General features: G+C 48.0%; 1 protein-coding gene across 1 annotated transcript; it reads right to left on the bottom strand.

Moving 5' to 3' along the window:
• Positions 1-489: 489 nt before the first annotated feature.
• On the bottom strand, positions 490-7,441 carry ITPRIPL2 (ITPRIP like 2). The gene has a single exon (XM_086692956.1). It carries the CDS (start codon positions 6,739-6,741, stop codon positions 5,143-5,145), a length of 1,599 nt encoding a protein of 532 aa, XP_086549082.1. The 5' UTR covers positions 6,742-7,441; the 3' UTR covers positions 490-5,142.
• Between the last annotated feature and the right edge of the window lie 12,485 nt (positions 7,442-19,926).

Here is a 19,926-nt window from a genome sequence, read left to right as displayed (position 1 = left end):
TTCTCTAAGCTTTCACTTGGCTCCAAGGCTTTGTGGAGTCTTACATCGTCCCCAAGATTCCATCTTTCACTAAGCCCGGTGGTTTTTCATTATTAGCAAACGTTTACTACTTGGAGAGGGCCCAGGGGCCTAAGAGATTTCTGAGCAAAATTCTTGAGCGATAAATTAGCCACAGGCCAAGACTTGAACTGTGTTAGGGAGTGTGTGGGGGAGCCGGGCAGAAGGTTCTAGGTGAGAAAGAAGACTTGAAGGCAGGACCCCAGGCTGCACACCTTCAGAGCTATGAACTAACATCTTTTCCCACCTGTGTATGGTGCCAGTTCTAGAGGAACAATTGTTCTAGCTTTGCTGGGTGGGAAAAGACTCCCAGACACCCAGAGGTGGAAGTCAAGTGAGCTTTGTGTAAGGAATCATAAGCCAGTGCATCCATGGGATGCCCTTCCCAAGGGAAGAGGAGAGCCCTCCCCAAATCAGACACTCAGTCCAGGGTTTTCTACAAGTTCCTTTATTAACAAAGCCAAGTATAAAAGAACAAGGCCCCCCAGATGACCCAAAAGATTAAAAGTGCAAATTTACTCCAACCTGAAATAGAAGACAAATGGCTGGCCTCAACTGCCTGGGCCATGGAAATTTGGTGTGATTGAAAACTCCTTTGAATCACACAACTGTAGCAGCGGAATCATATTTGATTAACTCTTTGGTCTCTGTTACTGGAACAAACCATACACCATGACTGCAGCCAATGGGCTACATCATAATATATAGCTGGGGGTCAGAATACACATTTAAAATAACAATAAAATAAGAGGAATGTTTTAAAGTCAAGTCACTGAATCAAGGCACATTTTTTTTTAAAGCAAAAGGTGCTAAAAATATTCCTGAATATCTTTGATACTTCAAAAACCAGATTATATATAATTTTTTCAGTCTATTCTCTCTGTATAGATGATTGCATATTATCTTCACCCTCTCCCAACTTATACTTGCTAAATTTCCACCAAATCATGTGCTATGTAGGTATAAATGGAAACAAACAGTAGTGTCTAAGTAACAGATGTACGATTAAAAAAAAAAAATTAACGAACACCAAGATGATAACACTGAACATTTTTCCCCCCTCTCTAGGGTCACTGGAAATGTTAATGAGGTTCATCTTCCCCACTACTGGGGAAGGAAGTCATAGCCTTCCTCCCTGTAGGTAGAGATAAGTTAAGTCTTCACCAAGATCAAAAGCCACATTTTACAGAAAGAGTGACTTACTCCATGAGGTTAAAAGAGATACTTTGGAAGCATGTTAGGTTAATTCCTTCCAAATCCTAGGATGTCCGTTTTGGTGGGACATCCCATCCCAAGTCAGAAAGGGGTAGAAACATCTGATCAGAACGGTATTCTTTGGCAGTAGGAGCTTGAAAACCCAGCACTGGATTTCTGTTGTCCACGGCCACCAACCATCCTTGCTAAGGCACAGTATGGGATCCTACTAAAAACTCACTTAAAAATAAGAACAAAATACAAATAAAAAGGAAACAAGTTCTTCTGCAATCCTTCCTGATTACTCATCTGCGAACTCCAACTGAGCCAAGGAGTTTAGCCCCAACTCACCAGGAAGGAAATGCCAAGAACTGGCCCCCAGCGGTTTGATTGGAGGATGTGACTGGGAATGAACAACTCCAGGATCGAGGGTCCTCCTGGGAATTATGAGTTAAGTGTTATCTGTGGCCATGTTAATTTTTTTTTTTTTTTTTTGGTTTGTTTCTACAATAAAGCTTAGCTCTGAGAGATAAAAAGAACTTGAAGTATCACAACCCCAACAATGTATAACAACATTATCTCCATAACAATAAATATAACCTTATACATACTGTGTAAGGCAGGGGCCGCAAACTGGTGGCCCCCAGGCTCCAGCAAATGTTCTGTTCGGCCCACATGGTGTTTGGAACATTTTAAAATTATTTTGTTTAAAAATGAGAAAGTTCCACTTGAAAAAAAATCCTGATTTCCGGCCTCTCCCTACCCTTTTCCCAGCAGAGCTGAACGTTGGCTGCCCCACTTAAGATGGGCACAGTCCCCACCACCCACCCACCCCTTCCCATATTCATCTCCCTGCCTTACTTCTGCAGGCTGCTGAGTTTGCGACCCCTGGTTTGAAATAGCACATACCTAAAAATGTGTTTCCTACCCAAACCTCTTGCACCCCCATGTGATTTCCACACCGTCTGCCCTTCTCCCGTCTCTTCCTTCACTTCTCTCTTAAGGCCTCCTTCCTGAATTCTTCAGATTTCTCCCTCCCCTCCATGCTTCCATTCTCCCTTCTTTCAGCTTCCATTTCCTTTTTGCAAAAAACATCTCCTTCTCTCAGCGCATGAGCCTTCCGGGACGGCTCCCAAGACTGGTCAGTGGGAGTTACTGAAGGGTGTCTTTGGGCAAAACAGCTGAGTCATCTTCCCTAAAACTTTTTCTTTGGGCACTGACTGGACAATTCATCTTTTTTCTTTAACATGAGCAATTGTGAGGCTTCTCGAATAAGAATATTTGCATAAATGAATCTCTAGTACCAAGTATACACCAAAAATGTGTATGTACATTTCAGATCAAGGACATGACAGAGCCCTGATAAAATACAGAATTGAGCTTAATTTAAGTGCCTCAGGCAACCATCACACCTGGCTAATATGCCATATTATTTCATTTGTACACAGTACATGTTTGGGATCACTAAACATTGATCAAAATTGATCGACATCTCTAACTTTTGGTTACCATGTGCAGAGAACAACTGCTCAGCATGGCACTTAAATAAAACATTAATATTTTAAAAATTCACAAACACAATGCCCCATTAATTAAAAAATAAGAATAAAATTTAAAAATCTTGAGGATGCATGAGGCTTTGGGTAATTAACCTGAAGAAAAAAAATAACACAAACACTACAAGAACAGAATGTTACCAGATTTACACTTCAAAAGACTAGTATGATTTAAAAAATAAAAATAAAAAAAGGAACCTATTGACTCAGCTAGAAACATCTGAAAAATTCAGTTTTTAAAGCTTTATAATCCCTCCAATAGCCTTGCTGTTCCCCACTTCAGTAGACTTAATGACTACGGGGGGAATTGGGGCTGATATGGAAACATTATAAATATATATATATATATTTATAAAGATCTACGTACTCTTGGCATCTATTTTAAAAAGTAAGTTTAAGAAACACTGTGCAGTTTATATCTTCGCAGGAAGTTGGTAGACGGATCCCTTTACTAAATGCAGTACCTTATGACCTAACACTGACCTCCAAAGCTGGGAATGACCTTTGTGTCATCAAGAGGAACTGTCCCCAGAACAACCTCAAAGAGAAGGCGCAACATTTGCAACTATTTCTCTTACAGTCCAAAGTGACATAGGACAGAAGTCATCTCCTCAGCTCCCACGAGGATACCCTGCCAACCATTTATTCACAATGACTTCCTGCAGTGGCCAAGTAGGTCCCCTCAAGCAAGTTTAAAGAATTCCCTCAAAACAACTCAGAAGTTGAACAATGGCCCCATTTAGATGGCTCCTTCTGTCTTCCAAGTTTTACCTTTAAGAATCTAAGGAAGTACATGTCTTTGTCAAAAAAAATAATAAATAAAAGTCCCCAAGTCTAGCACTGGGTGGGACTGGTTACATTTTCTATTCGGCAAGCGAGCGGATGGTGGACTTACTGACACCTCAGCCGAGTTGGGGACATTTATGTCCAAAGAGAAACAACAGCAGACTCCTGACAAGGACTCCCCTCACCTCCCCCTCACTTACTCTCCTCGGCTGATCAGTCAGGGAGCCCAGAACCCAGGATACTGAATTCTTTACGAAAGGCCCTGCAAGACCTGGGCTGAATCAACTACTCCTCAAGTTGGCCTTAGGACCACTTACTTAAAGGCTGCGGGGGGGGGGGGGGGGGGGGGCGGCAATGGGAGAGGAACTTTCTAACCCTAACCATCGCCGAGCACTGACTGAGAGAGCTGACCACATCCTAGGCACTACAGCCCGCATTGCCTCTTCGTCATCTCATGACACTCGGAAAGAAATCACCGGGCAGAGGAGTGTGTTAAAAAGGCTGAAAACAAACAAACAAACAAACAAACCAACCAACATGTTTCTGTCTCTAGCCAGCAGCAAGCTATGGTGAGTCATCTTCATATGCGAAGATCGAACTATATCTTCCTCAAAACCCAACACGTTTCTACGTCCTCACCAGCGTCGTGCTAAACATGGATCCTTTGCTACTCTGCACTGTGCCTGGCTCGCGGTAGGCTCTCCATGAATGGGTGTTGACTGGTACTCACCCCATTGTATGCCTGCAGGGATGTTAAGCAAGCCTGCTTTTTAAGACTGCACATTTCTTAATGACAAATGGAACTGGTCTCCCTTTCAGATGCAACAACTTGGCACTGGCCATTAGCACAAAATGAAAGGTCTGATCAAAATACAGTGCTGTTTGCTCTGGGAGTTTCTCTAACCAACTCTAGACGACCTCTCTCTCAACATATGTGACTTCATTCTTTGCAATCCTGTGAGACACCCGTGATTGCACCATTTAAAAAATACATGAATATTAATTTGAGCGGTGGAACCTGTGTTCCTCAGAACATTAGCCCCTAGAATAGAACTTCAATTCCAGTTGTAAAGATTCCGATTTTTAGGAAGACCATCAGGAATCCAGGACCTAGCAAGTAGTTATATCAAAAAAACATTAGCTTCTTTAAATCTGGGGGCCAGAGATCTGTGTCTCAAAAAACGACAGCGGAAACTTTCTCTGCAGCTATTTCTTGCTTCCTTTACTGGACTTCCCTAAAAGCTGGATCCTTCTACAGAATCATTTCACACAAATCAACATTTGGACCAACTCTTAGCTGCTGGGGTTGGATGTCTTTCTGTAGCTTGCTCCGGACACGCTGGTGGGTGTGAAAAAGATGCCATAACTATACTGGCTTTGGAGCCAGGGGTGACATAATAAGTCACCAAATGTCACCTTCCGAATTTTCCAACACCTGTGGCAGCTCATTTCCTTGCGATAAACTGGCTTCGTTGCCATCCCCACCCCCATGGGGGGGGGGGGGGGGAGGCTTTAGGAGCTTTTGGCCAGGTGGAGGCGCTGTCAAGGTTTATGGTTCATCTTCAGGGAAGCCCTGGGTGCGCTGACTCCGGGGTGGGGGGCACCTGGCAAGGTAGCGAGGACCCCCATAGACCCGGAGAAGCTGGGGCAGCCTTCGCCACGTGGACAGCAACCTCGCAGCCGCGAGTTCCCGGGCATGTCTGTCGAACGCGGCCAGGAGGTCAACCGGGGCAGCTTCACGCAGAACCTTGGGCAGTGGGCCCACCTCGGCAGCGGCCCCACCAGGGCCCAGGACGCAGTGGAAGAGCGTATGGCGTCGCAGCAGGCAGTCCCTAAGGAACTGCACTAATTCTTCCAACCGCTCACCCAGGTGTGCCTCGTCCCAGCCTTGAACCGGAGCCCCCTCACGCAGCAGCACCGCCAGCAGCACTGTCTTGAGCATGTACGAGGACAGAATGCGTCCCCACTGGGTGGCGGCCGCCGGGTCCAGCCCGCGGGCGCCCAGGTCTCGCAGAGCTTTAAGCAACTGCAGACACTTGAGGTAGCAGGCACCTGGAGGGGCCCGTTCCTGCAGCCAGCTCAGCAGCTTCTGCTCCTGACGCGCTGTATTCACACCCCACAGTGCATCCGTGCGCAGGCCTCCCGGGAGCTCTGACAGGGGCCCGACAGGTGAGGGTGGCGGCGGTGGTGCCACGAGGAAAACGCCATCGCCCAAATGCACAGCGGGGATGAGACGCACTGCCATGGAAAGGCGGCAGCAGCCGTAATCCGTGCGGCACGGCAGGATGTGCAGGGTAGGAGGCTGCTCCAGGCCGCCGGGGGTCAGGCTGACCCGACAACGCCCCTCCAGGCTGTAGCGCACGGTGGCCAGGGAACGCTGCAGGTGCGACTGGAACCAGCGAAGCACCATAGTGGCGGAGAGGTGACGCCGCCCGAGCACGTCCACGCAGAAGCCGTCGGCAAAGGGTTTGCAGTCCCGGAGCCAGTGGCCCCCGGAGGCCCCCGGCGGCGCCCTGAGCGCGCACACGAAACAGCCGTGGAAGGCTGGGGCCAGCGCGGGCTCGGCGCCCAGGCTCCGAGGCTCCAGCGCCACCAGCGGCGGGAGGCGCAGTGGCACCAGCACGTCGAAGCCGTCGGGCCGCCGGATTTTATGCTGCTCGTAGGCGCTGCCCACCTGGATGAAGTCTCCGCGGAAGGCCAACGCCAGCGCCCCGCCGGCGATGGGGCCCGGGGACCCCCGGGCGCGGCCAGCCCGCACCAGCTCGCCCACGATCCGGCTCACGTGCGCCTTGCTGTGGCCCAGCACGTGCGGAGAGAGGCGCACCTCGTGCTCGTAGTAACTCTCCAGCAAGATGCCAAGGCTCGGCTCTCGGAAGTGTCTAGGAGAGAAGGTGGAGTGTCTCCCCAGGCGGGGAGACCCTGGCAGGAAGCGCTGCCGGACGGCGTGGCGACAGCGCAGGAGGATGTAGCCAAGGAGGAGCAGGACGGCCACCTTGAGCAGCGGGAAGCCGCCGTCCGCACCGTCGGGGGGCTCAGCCCGGTCGTCCCCTCTTCCCCGGAGGACATGGTAGAGGCACACGAGGGCAGTGCACAGGCCGGTCACCAGGGGCCAAAAGACGCGCAGATTGAGGGTGTAGTGCACCGACATACCGGGCGCCCGGGACAGCGGCGGCCCTGCAGCCCAGGGCGCGAGCCCCGGCGGCGCCCCCGGCCCAGCATGCGGGCAGCGCCCCGGCAGCCCCGCGGTCCCGGTCTCCTTCGCCTCCGCGGCGGCTCCCCCCTCGCAGGGTCCGGGGAAGGCGCCCTCCAGCTCGGCCTCCTCTCCCAGCTCAAGTTTTCCTTCCAGCTGCGGCCCGCCCTGCGCTCCCGGGCCCCGGGCCGCGCCCTGCGCCGGCTGCGAGCTCCGTCCCGCCCGGCGGCCCTCCCCGCCCCGCCCGGCGCGCCGCCCGCGGCCAGCTTCCGACCCGGCCCGGCTCGCCTCCTACCCTGGGCGGCACTCCCGGGCTCCCCCTCCGCGCTCGTGCCCGCTCTCCTCCGCTCTTGTTCCCGTTACTCGGCCCCAGGAGTTTCCTCTTCCGAGGGGAGGCGAGTCCGCGCCAGCTAGCGGGGAGGAAATGCCGAAGTCTGGAGCCGAGCGCAGAGCGGGCGGGCGGCGCGGCCCCCTCCCCGGCCTCCGCCTTAGAGCGACGCGGGGCGGCGGGAGGGACTTCAGGAGGCGCTCGTAACTGGCTTCCCGCGGGCCACCCTCCCCGAAGGCAGAACTGGGAAGGCCCTGATTCCGGGGCGGTGGCCTTGTCCTGGGAGCTTCTGGAGTTGTGCTCACATAAAGTTACACTGGGAAGTTGAAAAGGAGGAGAAAAGGACTCACACCCAGGGTGTGCCTCCCCACCCCCCAGCCAAGCAAGTCGTGGCGCTGGTGGCGTGGCAGGCTTGGGCACGGAAGCGGCCGCTGCCACTGTGCTGCAGTCCCTTATTCAACCAATATTTACTGAGTACCTACTACGTGCCAGGCAGTAGGCCAGGAGCTGGGGCAATAGCAATCGACAAGGTCCCTGCCCTTCGTAACGCCTACAGCCTTTCTTAAAAAAGGAAACCAAAAGAGAAAGGATTCCATAGCAGAAAATGCTCTGAAGGAAATAACACTGCGCGACGGAGTGAGAAGGGCGGGGGCGGGGGGTTGCCCTCTAGAAGATGGAAGCTCTCGCCGTCGGCTGACATTTGGTCTGAGATCTGAACGAGGAGGAGCCAGCCTTGGGAATCACAATAGCAGCTTTTACAGAAGACTTACTGTGGGCCGGTATTGGGCTAATCCTTTTACACACGCTCCCGCCTCCTGTCAATGCTGTGAAACGTCCGCTATGATTCTCCCCATTGTTCAGAGGAGGAAATTGATACACAGGCAGGTTCAGCCCCTTGCCCAGGGTCACAGAGCTTTAGCAGAGCTGTGCCTTGAACACCAGCATCCAGCTCCAGAGAAGCCAGGGGGCAAGACTCCAGGAGGTTGACCAAGAAGCCCCTTCTCCACCTACTTACTGGGAGTTGTCTGTGTTGTCGGGACATACACTGGGGCCTCGGTCCCTGAGAAGCTTTGTTTTGTTTCATAACGGGGAGCACTCCCTGAAATAATCGGGATTTCTTTGGCTAACCTGGATTTATTTAAATCATTATCTTTATTTACTTATGTTAGTTGCACCTTCCCTGCTCCCAACACCATTTAAAGAGAGCAAAGGTGGAATGCTTTAAAAATGTCAGAACTCAGCTGCCATCTGGGACTCAGCACAAAGAGGATGGCTCCTGAATTAAGCACCAAGATGCTTCTCAGGAAATCCTGGATTGAGCCTCTTAGAGCTGAGGAGACCTGCTTTCAGATCCCATCTCTACTACTCTTAGCCACTGGACCCTCGTCTATTAGTCTGGGTTCTTTGGGCTGCGAGTGACAGAAACATAGCTAAAAAATAACTTCTTGTGTGTTTATAGCAGCACTATCCACAATAGCCAAAGCATGGAAAGAGACCAAATGTCCATCGATGGATGAATGGATAAAGATGTGGTATATATATATACAATGGAGTATTACTCAGCAATCAAAAAAGAATGAAATCTTGCCATTTGCAACTACGTGGATGGAACTGGAGGGTATTATGCTAAACGAAATTAGTCAGCCAAAGACAAATATATGATTTTAGTCATATGAGGACTTTAAGAGACAAAACAGATGAACATAAGGGAAGGGAAGCAAAAGTAATATAAAAACAGGGAGGGGGACAAAACAGAAGAGACTCTTAAATATGGAGAACAAACTGAGGGTTACGGGAGGGGCTGTAGGAGGGGGGATGGGCTAAATGGGTAAGGGGCACTAAGGAATCTACTGAAATCGTTGTTGCACTATATGCTAACTAACTTGGATGTAAAGTAAAAAAATAAAATTACAAAAATAACTTATTGTGTCATGTTAAGTGAGATACCCAGGAGATCCTGCTTCAGTACAGTTCGATCCAGACACTCTCCATCCTATTCTTGACTCTGCTTTTTTCTAAGCTGGGGCACTCTCTGCCAGGCCTCCTCCATCTCCTGCAGTGGCTCTCCCCTCACATTATCTTCACATTAAACTCGTCGTAGAGGAAGAGAGAACTGTGCTTGCCTGGAAATTGTAGCAAAGGCCATGCCTAGAGATAGACTTGAGATATATGCTAAAAGTGACCATGTTAGGAGTGCCTGGCTGGCTCAGTTGGTAGACCATGCGATTCTTGATCTTGGAATCCCGAGTTCAAGCCCCACATTGAGGGTTGAATTTATTAAAAAAAAAAAAATATATATATATATATATATATATATATGTATGTATGTATGGGACGCCTGGGTGGCTCAGTCGATTAAGTGTCTGGCTTCGGATCAGGTCATGATCTCGCGGTTCAGTTCGGGCCCCTGCATTGGGCTCTGTGCTGACAGCTGGGAGCCTGGAGCCTGCTTTGGATTCCATGTCTCCTTCTCTCTCTATGCCCCTCCCCAACTCGTGTGCTCTCTCTCTCTCTCTCAAAAATAAATTTAAAAAACATTTAAAATTTTATTTATTTTTATTCTTATTTAAAAAGAATTTTAATGCTTATGGAGACAGCACAAACGCACACATGCAGAGGAGAGGCAGAGAGAGGGGGACAGAGTTTTCAAAGCTGATTCCACACTGACAGCAGAGAGCCGGATATGGGCCTCAAACTCAGGAACCGTGAGATCATGACCTGAGCTGAAGTCTGATGCTTAACCAAATGAGCCACCCAGGTGCCTATTTATTTTTAAATGTTTATTTATTTATTTTGAGAGAGAGAGAGAGTGAGCAGGGGAGGGGCAGAGAGAGAGGGAGACAAAGAATCCCAAGCAGACTCCACACCATCAGCTCAGAGCCAGATGCAGGGCTCGAACTCCCAAACCGTGGGATCATGACCTGAGCTGAAATCAAGAGTCGGATGCTTAACCGACTGAGCCACCCAGACACCTCCCCAAAAACAATTTTAAAAAAATAAATAAGGGGCGCCTGGGTGGCTCAGTCGGTTAAGCGTCCGACTTCAGCTCAGGTTATGATCTCGCGGTCCGTGAGTTCCAGCCCCGCGTCGGGCTCTGTGCTGATTTCTCAGAGCCTGGAGCCTGCTTCAGATTCTGTGTCTCCCTCTCTCTCTGCCCCTCCCCCGTTCATGCTCTGTCTCTCTCTGTCTCAAAAATAAATAAACATTAAAAAAAAATTTTTTTTAAATAAATAAATAAAAGTGACTAAGTTAGAGAATGCACTGATAAACCTGGTCTGGGCTGGTTCTATAGACTAAATTGTGTCCCCTCAAAATTCATATACTGAAGCCCTAACCCCTAATGTGAGTGTATTTGGAAATGGCTTTTCAGTGGTAATTAAGATGAAATGAGGTTGTAAGGGTGAGCCCTAATCCAATAGGGCTGGTGTCATGATAAGAAAACATAGGGGTCTCTCTCCATGCACATGCACACCAAAGAAAGGCCTTGTGAGGACACAGCAAGACGGTGACCACCTGTAGGCCAGGCCAGGAGAAGAGCTTGCACCAGAAACCGAACCCTGAGTGCCTTGATCTTGGACTCTCTAGCCTCCAGAACTATGGGAAAATACATTTCTGTTGGTTGAACCATCCAGTCTATGGTACATGTGGCCCCCACTGACTACTACAGTTGGAGGTGGGGTAAGCCCTGCCTAACCCACGGGGACTGTAGGAGGGGTACCCCTCAAGGAAAGTCCCAGCACTTCTCAGGAAGAAGGGGGAGGCTCAGGCATGCAGAGACAGCAAAGTGGCCACCATTTTGGTATAAACCTCTTTATCTCACTTTGCTTCTATCTCCCCTCTAATCTATGAAATGGGAGGAATATTAACAGAGTGGCGTTTGTGTGGCTCAGTCGGTTAAGCGGCCGACTTCAGCTCAGGTCATGATCGCACGGTTTGTGAGTTCGAGCCCCGCATCAGGCTCTGTGTTGCCTGGAGCTTGCTTCAGAGTCTGTGTCTCCCCCTCTCTCTGCCCCTCCCCACCCATACCTTGTCTCTCTCTCTCAAAAATAAACAAACATAAAAAAAATTAAAAAAGAAAAGAAGTGGCAGGGGTGCTGAAAATTCCAAGCTTCTAATCATGGCTTGGTCTCTCTGGTGACCGCCCCCAATCCTGGAGCCATCCAGGAGCCCCCGCCCCAGTCATCTCATTAGAGCAAAAGATACTCTTAGCGCTCTTATCACCTAGGAAATTACGAGGGTTAAGGAGCTCTGTGCCAAGAACCAGGCTCAGAGACCAATATATACCTGTTTTCGATGATCTCACAGTGGGCCACGATTCACCCCACTACACGGAGTAAATGATGCTTCGCTCTTACTGTTTTTCCAGCCGATAATCGGTTTCCATAGCTCATTTCCTCCAAAGAGTACAAGGTACAAGCCTCAGAACTTCGCCCTTGGAAAATCTGCTGTATGTGTCAGAACAAACACAAATTCATTTATTATTAATTTATTACACACCTCCATGGGTTCTCACCTTGTGCCAGGCAGAGGGGAAGGTGAAGAAAAACATCCTGGGGCTCCAAGCTCAGGGACTGAAACGCCAGACGCACTGCATGGGAGGGTTCAGAAAACTGCCACTTTTTCACTGACTTTTGATTCTTATTTCATTAAAAACAGTCCTGTCTCTCTCTCAAAAATAAATAAACATTTAAAAATTAAAAAAAAAAAAACAAAAGGGGGCACGCCTGGGTGGCTCAGTCATTTAGGTGTCCAACTTGGGCTCAGCTCATGATCTCACTGTTCCTGAGTTCGAGCCCTGTGTGGGGCTCTGTGCTGACGGCTCGGAGCCTGGAGCCCGCTTTGGATTCTGTGTCTTCCTCTCTCTCTGCCCCTCCCCCGCTTGCACTCTATCTCTCTCTCAAAAATAAATAAACCTTAAAAAAAATTTTAATTAAATTAAATTTAAAAATAGGCTTTATTGTTTAATATTTGACTAAGGCCACTCCTGTTTTGTTTTTTTTTTTTTAATTTTTTTAAGAGGTCAGCAAATATATACACACAGTCCTCCCAGCATTTCTGATATCCCAGAGGTGTGTCCCGTGGAGGAAAATGCTAGTAACAGGAAGAGAGAGGGTTGAGGTGACTCATTTCTCACAGGAGGCTTGGGGAAGGCTCATGAGGACTGGGATGAGACATATGATGAGGCTTTGAAGGATGGGAAAGGACATTGCGTTTGATAGATGTCATGTGCCTCCTGGACGCAGTCCTGCCCATGCAACATCTCCTGAAATAGTCAGAAAGAGCCCAGTGAGGCAGGCTCTGTTATTAAGGCCATTCCACACATGGGGAAAGTGAGGCTAAGAGAGGGTAAGCAACTTCTCCCAAGTCACACAGCTGGCAAATCTGACCCCAGAGCTGAGTGCTTAAACCTGGTCCTTGACTCCCTTTCACAGTGTAAAGTGTTTTACAGCACAGAAAGGGAGCATTCTGGAAAGGCAGGTTAATTTACATTTCTATCTCCCTAACCAGGTGATGAGGTTCTTGGAAGCAGGGACTTGGCCATATTCAACTTGGTGTCCCCAGCAAGGGTTGAATGAATGAAGAAGATTTTGGGTAGCAGGAATGCGGGGAGTCCATTTCAGGTAATGGCAACAGAATGTGCAAATGCACGGAGGTTGAGGGGCATGTGACAGTTGTGGGGAGCAGGACATCAGGCTTGTTGTCACGAGAGTCTGGAGTTTGTGGGGGCACGTGGGTGGCTCAGTCAGTTAGGCGTCTGACTTCGGCTCAGGTCAAGATCTCACAGTCCCCATGAGTTCAAGCCCTGTATCAGGCTCTGTGCTGGCAGCTCAGACCCTGGAGCCTGCTTTGGATTCTGTGTTTCCCTCTCTCTCTGCCCCTGCCCCAGTCGTGCTCTGTCTCTCTGTCTCTCAAAAAATGAATAAATGTTCAAAAAAAAAAAAAAGAGCCTGGAGTTTGTGAATGGACACGGTGGCATTCATTGGCCATCCATTCCAGCCTTCTCCAGCAGCCCTTCTTCTGCATCTGGGACTGGAAACCCAGACACATTCTTGGATTCTCTGGCCCAGGGACAGAATCCGCCCAAGACACCTGCTTTGGTAATATGGCTGGTGGCAAAGGTGGGGTGGTTCTGCGACCCACAGCTGGGCCTTGATTCCATAGGCAGCTCTCCGGTGGAGGCTGAGGCAGCAGCTCCCATGATGGCCCAGTTCTGCTGTGTGGCTGAGGAATCTTCTGGAAGTTGGGGTCACAGTCCTTTCCTGCAGCTTTCTCAGGGCCTCTCAAACCATATATGATAAATGATCTATTACCATTTCTTTAAAAATTTCCTATTGGTTCTCGTACGCACGACTATCACACAGCTCATGTCATATACAGCTCAGAACACCCATGCTGGTCTATCCTCTTCAGAGAGACAAATTCATCAATCACACTTCTTTGGATGTCACAGCAATGTCTGTTTCTAAATATTCACTCTCAAGTGACTGGACCAGGGCAGCCAGGAACAAGGGAGTCTGCCCCACAGCTTTGCAACAATGCCACCCAGTACTAGGTGGTGACCAAATGCCCCAAACCTATCTTTTCCCATAGGGATTCTGAATGAGACGCATAAGTCATGATGAACCGGGATTCAGAATTAAGCAGAAGTCACAGAATATGCAAAGAACTTGTGGCACCTGGGTGTCTCAGTCAGCTGAGTGTCCAACTTCGACTCAGGTCATGATCTCACGATCTCATGGTGTGAGTTTGAGCCCCACATCAAACTCTCTGATGTTGGCACGGAACCTGCTTCAGATCCTCTGTCCCCACCCCTCCGCCCTTTCCCCACTTGTTCTCTCTCAATAAATAAATAAACTTAAAGAAAAAAAATATGCAAAGACCTTGAGAAAATAGATACCATGGCAGGTCAGGGGAGGGTAGGAAGAAGCAGGGAGAATAAGAAGTTGATCCAAGAATGGTGGGTGTCCAAGAATGATTGATGTTGGGACACTACAGCCACCGTGTGCCTGGATGACATTCCAGACCTCATTCCTATTTGAGTGAGAGGCTCTGGCCTCATTTCTTTTGGTCCTTAGAATAATCCCCACTGGGGTCTCAGATCACGTGAGTGTGCCTCGTCCTCGTAACCCTGATGCAGGGCTGGTCATGGCATGAGGTGGGGAGGCATTCCAGTTCATAGCAGAAGCACAGGTGACAACCTAGTCTTGCAAATGGCACCCAAAGTGAGGTGGTAATGGGACCTCTTTTGGGACTGGAATCTGACTGTCTCCAGGTACATAATGTCAGAATTGAGTTGAGTTGTTGGACACCGAGCTAGTTTTGGACAATTGCTTGGTGATATGAGAGAACCCCCTTCCATACATTGGAATTGGTCCTAGAATCATACACGGCCTTATAGAATGTGAGAAATAAGGCCACTGACCCAATCAAAGGAGGGACGTGGGGCCTCGGAACACAGTGAAGTGAGGCTTTAATCAATGGTCTTGCAAGAGCGGGTGTCAGATGGACAGGTGCACTCAGGGCAGTTACAGCAGACAATTTATCTCTTAGGGTGCAAGTCCCTCCCCTGATTCCTCATTGGCTGAGTACCACAGAGGTTACAGCCTTACCCCAAATGTCGCCTATGCCCGTGTAAGGCAAAAAGTAGTCTGATTGAAACAAATGTATATTTCCTGACAACACACAGAGACTTTCAGTCCCTCCTTTGTTCTTTGGCTCAAGCTCATCGCAAAGCCCATGAAAATAAGCCCGCGAAATGGAAAGGGGGAAAAAGAACCAGGAAGTGAAGTGTGTAAGAGTTTGGGACTCCATTGTGGGTGGGTGGAGGACTCATATATTTCCGGTAGGTGGTAAACCTATTGTTAACTAGACAGCACAGCTTTTATTTGGTATTTCTGAAAATGAACCATCTCCCTTACTTCTCACATAGAACAGCAAAGGAGGCTGGGAAATGTAGTCATTACCCTAGATAGCATGTATCCTGCTAAAAATAAGTGTTTTGTGACTACAAAAAAGAAAGGAAATAAATATCAGGGGACAATTATCAGCCTTTGCCATAGCAGGCAACCAATAGGATCTGCTCCAAGGGCTGCTGTGAGATGAGTTCTATCCTGATTGTGATTCATTATTTGTGTGATTACTAAATAAGTGCTTGTATTTTTAAATATATTGTGAGAGTTTTTGCAAACGGGACCATAACTGTCTTGCACATACTCAATTAGTAATTGTTGAATGGCTGACTGAATGAAAGAAACAATGAATGAGTCTTCCTTCAGAAGTCTAGCAAAGTATCCCCACATCGATAAAGAGCTTGTCCACCAGAAAGTGTCCTTCCCTGATCTCCATTTTCAAAGACACTCTTTGTTTCAGAGTCCTGAATAATGAAACCAACATCAGTCAAAGGAAAGCTTTGGTCCGGCAGAGATGAAGGGCCAAGAGAGAGCTAATGAGTCTGTAATGCAATTTGGTGCCAATAAAATGGCGCAATATCAAATTCAAGGCCATGAGATTTACACTAAAACCCAACACAATTAAAGAGTAAGAACCCGATCCCCCACCTGCTCCAGCTCTTCTAGTTTGAGTCATTTTATGGACACAGACTTCCCACTGACATTGTCTGGTGATGTCATGGTGAGAATTTTGACAGTCATTAAATTTCTGGCTGGAAGGCCAACTCAGCCAGAGAGACTCAGAACGGAGAGGACCATAAAATCACTGAGTTCCAAAAGCCACTGTCTACAAAGTCAATGAGTCAGCTACGAGAGCTCCTTCCCTGTCTCCTGCTACCAATGTGGTGATACAGGTCAGCCTGTCCTGAATGTCTGCTGCTTGGTGGGCAATGTTCTAATTAAGGCCGTTATATCATTTAACTCATTCACACAGAACAACCTTATGAGGGAGGTTCTATCTTTACCTCTATTTTGTAGATGGGGAAACTGAGGCATATAGGCACACTACATACTTTGCCCTAGTTCATAGAGCCAGAAACTGGAAAAGCTGGGCTTCAGACCCATGCTTCTTATGCTGATAACTTGAACCACCCCACAAACTGCCTCAATTGCTTCCAAACGGATATCTGAGGATGTTTTCCAGGGTCTGGGGCAAAAAAGCAAAATGTGAAGAGAATGTGAAGAGAATTTTTCATAAGGTTCAATTTACAGTGGAGTCTCGTCTCACTGGGTAGGGGCATTTCAAAGTCATCACATAGCAGAAGAAAAATTGCATTTCGTTTAAATTACCCTTGATAGATCAGCACAGGGATTTGGATTACACATTTGTCAAAACTCATTGAATAGTCCACTTCAGACTTGTGCATTTCACTGTATCTCAGTTTTACCTCAAAAAAAAAAAAATCATAAACACAAATTGGATTCTAGGGAGTGAAATGCATGGTGAAGTGTTTAGGGGTGATGTGTACTGATTTCAGCCGCTGCCTTTGAAATGTACCAAGAAGACGAGCTGGGATGATGGGTGGAGAGGGGGCTGGATAAACGAACAGACATGAGAAAGCAAGTCGAGTTAAACATTCACGGTAGAATCTAAGTGGCGGTAGTGGGCGTCCTCTGCACAATTCATTTGGTTCCTCTGTATGCTTGAAAACTGTTTTCAATATAATGTTGAAAGAAGAAAATACATTTCAAAATCTATTAGAAAGTTGCTGTCTTGGAAACTGATATTCTGTCTCTCGCTGACCCTCACAGTCTGATGTTTCTCCAACTTTGAAACCATCGGTTGAGCACCTGATGAAGGAGTTGGTTTGAGTTATCGACCAAGTTGTATAAATAATACATATCTTTAAGCATTCAGCATGGTGAGGGAGCCATTGTAAGACATGGAAAATGGCAGACCGGGGGACGCCAGCTCTTTAAGTAAAGGAGTGAGCAAAATTGTCCACACTATTTAAAGTGCTCTCTCCCACACCCAAAGCGGTTTTGTTTATGTAGCTGAATCCCAACAACTTATACTTGCATATAATAAGGTTCTAATAAAATCATTGAAAAAAAATTTGTCCTTTAAGAGTATGCCTGGGGAGCCTGGCTGGCTCATTTAGTGGAGTATGTGACTTTTGATCTCAGGGTTGTAAGTTCGAACCCCACACTGGGTGTAGAGATTGCTTAAGGGCTTTTAGGGGTACCTGGGTGGCTTAGTCAGTTAAGAGTCCGACTCTTGGTTTCCACTCAGGTCATGATCTCACAGTTCGTGAGATCGAGCCTCACACTGGGCTCTGTGCTGACAGTGCAAAGCCTGCTTGGGATTCTCTTTCCCTCTCTCTCTGCCCCTCCCCCCACTCACACTCTGTATCTCTGTCTCTCAAAAATAAATGGACATTAAAAAAAAATTTTTTTTAACAAAAGCTTTTAAAAAAATAATAAGAGTATGCCCTTTCACTCTGATGGAGGTTAAAAAAACCATCTTCTCCTAAGGAGAAATTGATAATAATGACGATCACAGGAGGTCTGTCTCTCTCCTTAAGTCCTAACTTAGCAAAGTGAAAAGCGGGCAATCCTAGGTCAGAGTCCCAAATCACTTCCCTCTGGCACTGGAATGTGGGCAGGGTTTTTATCTGTGTTGTGCTCTGTTATCTCCTCAGCGCCTGGGACAAGAATCGCTCAATAAATAAATATTTGTTGAATCTATTTTACCAGCTTGCGAAATCTAAAGGCTTGGAGAAAACAAGGGCCTGCACCAGGATGCGAGAACTTTTCCGACCCCACGGAATGCTAGACAGAGGTGACTGTGCTACGGCTTGGCAGAAAGATAGGGGGGCAGGGGACGGGGAGGGGGGAGGAAAAGGGGGGATAGGAGAATTACATATTAACATTTATTGCAGGAAAGCCATCCATCTGCCCTTGACTCCATCGGGCACATGGCTCATGATTAAATGTGAGATGGAAGCTGACAATCTGCTTGTCACCTCCCTCTATCTAATTTCCACCTCCTGGGTGTGACTAATATTCAAAGACTGCTATTTCCTTCAGTATGGTCCCGGGAAACAACGTATTGAGCTCGACCACAGAAATGCAGCAACCCGTTCCAGCCCTGGGAAAAAATAAACCAGGTGTATGGAGATAGTACAATGTTGCATATTCTAGGAATTTAAGAAATTATTTCAAGGGTGTCTGACAACACGTGCCTTTTCGTCATCCTTGCGGACTCGAGCCTCCCGCATCCCATCCCTAGGCTGCAAGGGATGGGGAGAACGAACAGGTTGCTCACTTTCTCTGAACCTTCAGCAACTGTCATCCTCTGGGATGTTTTAGTCCTTGGCCGCTTGGAATGCTCTCACTGGAGGGTACGGCGCCCTTCAACCTATCCATCTGAGCCCCTCGCAGATGTAGATGTGATTTCTAAGTCTTTGAGAATTAGCTTTGTCAGTGATCTCAGACTCCTGGCTCTGGAATTCTCGAGCATCTTCTAGAACCGTCTCCTGCCCCAGTCTGATGGTGCTGGAAAGCTGGCGTAAAAGATGCCCCTCTCGGCTGGCAGCCCCACTGTCCGACTCTCGCCGGGCCACGTGAGGCCATCCCAGCCAAAGCAGCATCTTGTTTGTCGCTCTGTGCTCTGGCCATTAGCTTGACAAAACGCCAAGTCACTTCACATACATTTCACTTGAACACAAGAGATCCTTCACTTCTCTTCCTTTGTTAAAGGTACGTTGTGGGGAGACAAGGAGCGAGCTCGGCTGTCTTTTTATAGCCCCTCTGCAAAGGTCAGGCTTTCTTCTGCAGCTGGAAGTGGCCCATGACACACTGTGTGCATAAAAGGGACGGGTTATAAGCCTTGCCTTCATGTCATGGCTGTGCTGAGCACATAATCTACCTCCCTTTTCTTTGGCAAGGCCACCCGGAGCTCACTTTCGTGTGTTTAATTTCTGACCCTGCATGAGAGGCCCCTTCCCCAACATCCCCGTTCTTTACGAGGCCTTGAACAATACTCACCTCGTTTATCCGGGATGCCCAACTGGTCCATATCCCATACAAAGTGGGTGTTCAATATGTATTACTGAAAACCCCAAACCCAAACTAGGCACAGTTTGCTGTAACCCCGTAGAGGGACCAAAAGCCAGGTATCCAGGCATGTTCGGAGTTATTTTAACAGAACAACCCTCTTCCCACTGTGCGGCTTTTCTTTACGTGGCAGCTACCTGTGTGGGTTACTGATCATCCATTCAACATCCATCAATTCAACACACACCTATTGACCACCTACTTACTATGTGCCATCCTCTGTCCTAGGTGCTTAGAACACCTAGGTGTTCCAAGTGCACTCAGGAAACAGAACAAAGACCTTAGCCCTCACTGAGCTGATATTTTCAGCCTTGTACATTACAGTGGGGACCACAGAATTTATTGTCCGAACTCGCTCTTGAGAGGGAAAACGGTTACCATGGATAAATACGTTGGACAAGAGGCATTGGCCAGGGCTGTCAGCGAGGCATGCAGTGGTTCAAGATCTTGCCTTGAAGTGGACACAGCTCAACAGTTAGGTGCTTCTATAATGGAGAGAGCATGTGCTTTGGAGGGAAGCAGCATTGGATTTGAGTCCCAGCTCAGGGACTTGGTAATGGTGTCATTGACTACTTATCCCTTCTTTCTGAGCGTCATGTGTCCTTTCCTGGGTAATAAAACTTCAGTGACGTAACACATGGGAAGCATTCACCCACACCTGGCACATAGTAGGGGCTTAACAAATATTGGTTTCCTACCCTTAACTCAGGGCCAGCTCCCCCGACACACACACACACACACACACACACACACACACACACACACTTCCTAGATTTGGAAACTATTCTTTAATAGCTAAGCAATTTA

Source organism: Puma concolor, chromosome E3, assembly GCF_028749965.1.
Source record: "Puma concolor isolate L17-30 chromosome E3, mPumCon1.1.hap2, whole genome shotgun sequence".
Taxonomy (NCBI): Eukaryota; Metazoa; Chordata; class Mammalia; order Carnivora; family Felidae; genus Puma; species Puma concolor.
The sequence above is the reverse complement of the archived record's forward strand: the minus strand, read 5'-3'. Positions and strand labels throughout refer to the sequence as shown.

Bases quoted from the DNA above. Each gene is read 5' to 3' on its own strand.
- ITPRIPL2 (XM_086692956.1), bottom strand. From the start codon at position 6,741: ATGTCGGTGCACTACACCCTCAATCTGCGCGTCTTTTGGCCCCTGGTG.